The sequence below is a fragment of the Cyprinodon variegatus genome, unplaced genomic scaffold (genome assembly GCF_000732505.1).
Source record: "Cyprinodon variegatus isolate N-32 unplaced genomic scaffold, C_variegatus-1.0 Scaffold34, whole genome shotgun sequence".
In the NCBI taxonomy this organism is placed as follows: Eukaryota; Metazoa; Chordata; class Actinopteri; order Cyprinodontiformes; family Cyprinodontidae; genus Cyprinodon; species Cyprinodon variegatus.
In genome coordinates, this window is record NW_015150487.1 from 723,460 (window position 1) to 730,849 (window position 7,390).

Genomic DNA, 7,390 nt, shown 5'->3' on the forward strand with positions numbered 1-7,390 from the left:
ATATATATATATATATATATATATATATATTCTTTAAGCGAGATTCACAGAGCTTTAAAAGTTTGGGTAGCTCGAACTGGTTCTTTAAAACTTATTTTATTAAAACTATGAACCTTGAAACTGAATTATAAAATCTGATAATTTTTAATGGGGCAAACTCTAGAAGTTTGTGAAAATCAAACAGGTGTCAAGCTCAAGGCTTTAGAACATATGTTCTGCTACTTTAAGATGCAGCCTGCTTCAACAAAAATAAAACAATTATGTCGATAGCATGACTAAATAGCATACGGTAATAACCTATATGGTATATAAATGGTCTTGCAACAACATAAAACAATTTATGAACTGTTATTTGCAGATGCCACCTGCCTTTCAGCTTCCAATAGAGTTTTGGAAAATATAATAAAGAAATACATAAAGAAATACAAAAAAATACACATCTCATGATGGTTTCAAACTATTAATCTACCATCAAACATTTAGTAATCTAACTTCCTTTCATTTATTGATAACAAAAAATAGAAAAAGGAAGAGATACATGTAAGTATTGACAATGACAAACTGAACAAAGTGTCATCAACTTGTTTTTTTAGTAGTTTCATTAATAAAAAAATTATATTGGAAGGAACAGTGTTGTTTGCAAAATACTTTGAAAAATCACTCAGTGTTTTCAGAAAACTAAGGAAATGAAATGCATAAATGTTTTTCATTTATGTACTATAGTCTCATTTATTCATATATAACATGTTGCAAGATTGTTTTGGGTAATAAATTTCCAACTTATCTTAATAAATCCGGCTGCTTCAAAAGCAGTTTTTTAAATCAGTAATTACTCTGGAACAGAAGAAAACTTGTACTCCCTTATTTCCCGAGCTGAAGTTGCTGAATGCATTTTATACCATTATATTAACTTGTACTTTTGCTTATAAAGTGAGACATATGATGGTGGGGTTACTAATGTGTTTTAAAAATTACATGATAAGCAATTCTTTATTTCACAATTGCTCACCAAGACAAGCTAAGAATCTTAGCTTACTGTTTGTATGCCACATAAGAAGAACTTCTTCTCATGAGGCAGTTTTTATATCTGCAGAAGCCTCTGAGTACATATTCAAAAATGTGTAGAAATAAGTGTGCTTTCTACATTGTAGGGTCTTGGAAATTTTCTACATATGTTCTATTGTTTATTTTAGTTGGCCCAACTTGATTACATGATCAATCTCTACTTTGTGCTAACGTGTTAATAGCCTTTGTAGGTATATACTTGGAGTGTTATTGATATGGTTAAATAAACCAGCACTGTTTTTTTTTTTTACATGGCATTACATCCAGTTGTTATTTTTATTGTTTTAGAATTTTTTTCTCTTTTTTATTATGAGTTTTTTAAAACAACTAATAAACGAAAGTGAACTGAATTAACTTATGATAGACCAGGACTGTATTGGCCGGTGCGTATTAAGCATAACAAGAAATGGGGCCCAAACTACAATTCTTGTCTTGACCCCATAAAATCTTGGACTGCTCTGGCTTTAAAATATAGAAAACATTTCCCGGTCTGTATTGAGACTAAAAACTCTGGACAAGAGATAACGCAATTGTTACTAATTTAACTCTCCCATGTAATACTTATGAGTAAGTTGATGGTGATTAAAAAACAGTTTAAAATTAGACATTTTTAAGATATGTTTGGCAAAATAATATTAAGAATCCCTCGGATAGATCCTTCAAAGGCAACTAACTATATTGTTTATAAAACAGGGACATTTACTAACCAATAAATAATTTCTGGAGCACAATTTATATCTGCATTATTAAATGCAATAGGAGCTGACATAAATAAAGATGAGAGAAAATTCAAGCCTATAGTTCCAGCCTGCATTCTTTAGGGGGTTCCTAATTATTGGCAAACAAATTTAATCACTTCCCAAGAGCCTGTTTTCCCATGCAGGCTACATTTTGCAGGGGTAGGTTCAGAGAGAAACCTTCCATGATTTAAAAAAAATATGCCACCGAGTACTACAAGTAAAATCCATATGAAAGTCCTGCAGACAAATTTAATGAAGCTTTAGTTTTCAAACACGGGATAAACAAGATTTGATATTAAATATTGAAAAGCTTGTGCTGAACATTTGATATACTCCTAATTAAATTTTAATCTATAATATGTGCCCAAACACTGTTCTGATAACACATTTACTATATGCTTACCTTAGCAGGCTGGAGCCTCATTTTGCCGCTTATAGAGTTTGGCTGTGTCCTGATTATTGCAGACATCAGTTCTGGACACAGAATTCACATTCAGACACATGCTAACAGCAACATACATAAAAAGATGCACACACACCAGAATCAGAGGAATAGCAGCAGCAGTAGCAGTGTCCGCAGCAAGGGGGCAGCAATGAAGCAGGGAGACAGAGCAGTGAAGAAGGTAAATTGAGGATTAAATTGTATATTCTTCAAGAACAAGTGCAATCAGAGCATGGGGGCAACTGGGTCTGTTATAGCCTTACCTGTTGTCATTGATATCTGTGGTGTTTCCTGTGAACAGAAACAGTGTGTAAGGACACAAACAGGTGCACAGGGAAGTGGTTAGGGTGTTATGACTTTGTGGAAGTAAGGATACAAAAGACATGTGGGATTACATATTATATCTGAAGATAAGCTCCTGAAGATAAAGCTGCATGGAGCATTTTAGCAATCTGGCAACCTCATTGACATAGCAGTGGAAGCTGTAGCAAGACCTTTTTTGGTTTACACAATTAGACAATAAAGCTAAAGTTTAAAGAGAATGATTTTTTTAGTAAGAAATTTAAATAATTTAGAAACCTAACCCTAACCCAGCATTTTCATCATTTATTCAAGTGCATAATTAAACATAGGTGGAGACAATATATTCCTCCTTAGGACCGATGGTTCTAGCATTAAGTGAGCAACCAGACCACCAAAGCAACCACTAGGGTTCTTTTTGAGCTCAACATCTTCCATGCTTTTTTTCAGCTGTTAAATGTCTGAAGGGCAAAATAAATAGTGTACTCTGAAAATATTTATTTCCATCTACATTGCTATAGTACAATTGCATGATGGAGTGTTAAAGCCAGGCTAGGTTTATTTTTTTTTAAATACGAGAATAAAGCCATGATATTATGAGAATAAAGTCGCAATATTATGAGAATAAAGTCATTAAAATTATGAGAATAAAGTCATCATAGCATAACCGGTTTCAGAAAAAAAGCTTTCAGCTCTGACCAGCACATAACGGCCGACCAGCACCACCAAACAGCAGCCTGCGTCAATTTTGACATACTGCCTAATTTAATACTGGTGTGCTAAAATATTTCCTTATTTGTCAAATCGATGCCAAATATAACTTTACATGATGCTCAACATTCCTCGTATTAGAGAAGAAAGTGCTTCTTGTAAGAGTTGTCATAAAATACAACTCTAATCTCATAATATTATGACATTATTCTCGTAATACTATGACTTTATTCTTGTAATATTATGACTTTATTCTCGTAATACTGACTTTATTCTCAGAATGTTACGACTTCATTCTCGAATTGAAAAAAAAAAAATCTCTAGCCTGGCCCTAATACTCTGTCGTCCAATTGAAGTCCTATGAGGAAACACCATAGCGATCAAGCTGATAAAATTCAGAGTTGCCATATCACTGCATAACTTACAAATATAAGGTGATCTGGTGAGAATTATAAAAAAAAAATAGGAGAGGTAATTATTGTGCTCATGGTGGTCTGAACCAGAGCAGTGTGTTTCCCTCTACTGTTGAATGGTGTGAAGCTTAAAGGATTTTTGTAAGTTGCTTTATTTTTGGGGGGGGACCTTAGAGAAGCTAATTAACATCTCAAAAAGTGAAATAATATAGTGAATGCAGAGCAAAGGCAAGGACAGGAGAGTGAAGGAGGAAATTCAAGCCATCTCTTCCATTATTTCAAAGCAATGTGAATCTTTCGGAAAAAGGATAAAGATCTCAAAGCCCTACACCGCAAAAACATTCTAGAAATCAGTAAAAAATTTCTTGGATTAAGTGTATTTACCCTTAATTTGAGTAGGTAAATAAGATGATCTGCCAATGGAATGAGAATGTTTACTCTTAAAGTAAGATTATTAGATAATATGGACTTGAAATAAGACAATGAAATTGTTCTTTTCTTATTTTAAATGTAAATTGTCTTGTTCCATTGGCAGATTATGTGTTTTCGCATCCACCTCAAAAATATGTAGTTGCGCCCCTGCACTTAGCTGCAGGATCATATCCCCAACTCCAGTGTCTGTCTGCCAGGCTCTCTGAATATAGCGGACAGGGATTTAAAGAAGGCTTGAAAAAGCAAAGGAGGTGGGTTGGGAGTGTTTGTGAACAACATATAGTATCATCCAGGACATGTTACTGTGAAACATAAAGTCTGTGGCCCAGATTTTAAACTGTTCTTGGCCATATTATTTGCCCAGAGTTTGCCAGTAGTATTTTTGCGAGTGTATACATTCCACTACCTGCTGTTTCCAGCTCTACATGTGATGTAATAAATTTAGTTGTTGCTAAGATATAGACACAATACACTAATGCATCTGTTACAATATATAGTGATTTTAAACACGCCTCAATCTCTGCAATCATTGGAGGAATGGACAGAGCAGACTGCCATTCTTGAGGAAGCTTAAGTCATCCAGTGTCAGCAGCGAAATGAGGAATATTTTCAGTCTTTTGTAAAGTGTGTTCTCTTCTGTCATCTGTTGGGCTAGCAGCTTCAGGTTGATTAATAAAGAAGTGTGGCTCTGTTCTTGAAACAAAGAAGAGTCCTTCATAAAATGAACATTATTAAGCCCTAAGGATCTTCTTCAAAAGAGTGTTAAAAAACATCAGTGTACCGTCAGTAAAAGGCTTCTCATGATCCACTGCAAGACAGACCTCTACCAGGATATCTTGTTTGTCTACAGCTATGAACCTTAACGACTCATTGAAAAACTGTATGAGTTACAACATCTTGTCAAGTTGTGTGGAGGTTTCCAGACAAAAAAATAGAGCAAGACCAAAAAAACAGGAGACATTAGGGAAAACAAACATGAGGAGAAAGGCACGACGAGAAACCAGCAAACAGCAACTGAAGAGGAGGGGTATATATGCCAAACACAACAAAGACTGGGGGTAATCAACCGATTAGGAGCAGGTGTGGACAGAAGCATCTAGAAGGGAGCTAGGGAAAGGAGACTGACACAAGAGGGCAACAGAGGGTAAACAACAACTACATAAGAACTCAAATAAAACGAGAAAGCAACAGAAAATAGAAATGAAACCAATGAAAATTAAAAAAGAAAACTTACACAGAACCAAAAAGAGCAAAATCCTGACACATCTAATGTCGCTTAAGGTTTATTTGAGTATGTTTTTTTTTAACTTAATTGATTTTCTACCTTTCTCCTTCACACATTGTAAACTGACAGATATTTCTTCATGATTTGAATGAAAAATCCTAAAAGACACTTTTCTGTCATTAGTTTTTTCTTTTGTGGATATCATTTCTTTTTATGTACCGATGATATAGTTTCAAGTTTCAAACTTAACATTTTCTTTTTGTTCCTCAGCTTTTTCTGCCTGCTTTCTGTTTCTGCCTCAGTTTGCATATTTTTAAGTTCTGATAAAATAAGTATACCAGTTAAAAACTGCTGAAAAGAGAAAATTGAAAGGATGAATATGTACCTTTTGAGGTTGGTAAAAGATTATAGTTGTACTCAAAATAAATAACTAATACATTTCATCTATCAGTTTTGTAACTTGTTCTAAGACAATTTATGTGGGGTTCATAAAATAACACATAAACATTTTAAACCCAAATTATCCTCATCAAAAAGTAATGAACAAAGTACGAATAAGAAACTTTGTATGCTGCACAATTTAAATATTCTGTCATCAGGGTTAGGCAAATTATACAAAGGATTAGAGTGAAAATTCAGAACAGAGATTTTGAATATAAATGAAAATGGAATCCCTTTTCTGCACAAAAAGCCTCAAAATTGACTCAGCTGCAAAACAGACCCCATGTAATGTGGTTCTAACCAAGAAATTAATATACCGTAAGCTGGAGTACAGAACAAAAAAAGGTTGTTTAGGTTGTTTATTCATACATGATTTTCTTCAGAACTGCCTGAATAAGAAGAGAATCACTGCTGCCAATATATCTGCTCATACAGCAAATACCATATAGCTTTGAAAAACTCCCATGTGCATACCGTAATTTCATTAAAATGTTCATTAAAAGCACATCCTTCTTAAAAGCTGCCATTACTGGTAGACAATCAGTGCAGCAGAGCAACGCTTAACATAGAAAATGGGGCTTTCTTTCCTCGATCATATTCACTCCCTGTGCTGTCTGCTGAGCTGAATCCATTTTCCAGGTGCCTCCCCCTAACAGCTGGTAATACAAAAATTCTTAGAGGCATATTCTCCCACTGTGACTTCCTGACAAGAACTGATTTTATAAAACTTTCAATTGTTGTTTAACACAGCATATTGACTACTGAGCCCAGCAAAGAATTTTGACTGTTGCCCAGGATTTTGAAAAACACCCTGTCTTCCCCTGTTATTTTCAAAGGGAAATTAATTTAATCAGAGAGCAGTTTGGGCAAACCTCATGCTTCAATGGATTTATGTATAGTGAGAAAATACAAAACAGGAGAATTTTGAACGTCTACAAAAATATTCTGCTGTCAGAGCAAATCAATTGTTAAGACTTCACATAAGAGACTTAAAAGAAAAGCAGCAGAAAGAATTGGAGCATGGACCTCTTGGATTCATATGGACACATTTTTCTACTTTATCATAATGAAGTAAAAGAGTGGAAATTATTAGAGAGTAATGAGTGATTGCAGCCTTGGAGGTTTGACCTGGTTAACAAATCAAACAGAATACAAACGACTTTGATAATTGAAAAATAATAATAACAATAATAATAAAGTTGCAAACATCACTGCTGCTTCGAATCTAAATTCAGGCTGATTAGATCCTTAGAGTTCTCAGCAGAACAGCTGTCAGGTCAGATATTTAATGACCAGCATAAGCACTTGCAGCGTGTTGACGAATTGATCCTAACGCTATTTGTGATTATTATTGATATTCCCGGTGTATCAAAGTGCTGAAATGTGGTTGCACAACTCAAACTACTGTCATCACTAGGTCAGAGGCTGAATTGGACCTCTAGCTTGTCTGTCGGCTCCTCTGAGTAATGACACTGCATGCCTAATCTGTCTCCTCCAGAGTCTGACGCTGATAACGCAGACACAAAATACAGAGATGAAGATGGACAAAATCTTAAGGCAGCAGGAGAATCTCACAGTTGGCTGCACATTCTCTGGGCAAATCTTCAATCAAAATAATAAA

At 34.7% G+C, this 7,390-nt stretch overlaps 1 protein-coding gene across 1 annotated transcript in view; it reads right to left on the minus strand.

The window, feature by feature from the left end:
* The window catches only part of LOC107103069, a 110,088-nt gene that overhangs the window by 1,826 nt on the left and 100,872 nt on the right, over positions 1-7,390 (minus strand). The window contains exons 27-28 of the mRNA XM_015402592.1: positions 2,511-2,538; positions 2,209-2,309 (exon numbers count right to left, since the gene is read on the minus strand). Coding sequence (XP_015258078.1) covers positions 2,210-2,309; positions 2,511-2,538 — 128 coding nt within the window. The 3' untranslated portion in view covers position 2,209. The remainder of the gene's footprint in view (positions 1-2,208; positions 2,310-2,510; positions 2,539-7,390) is intronic.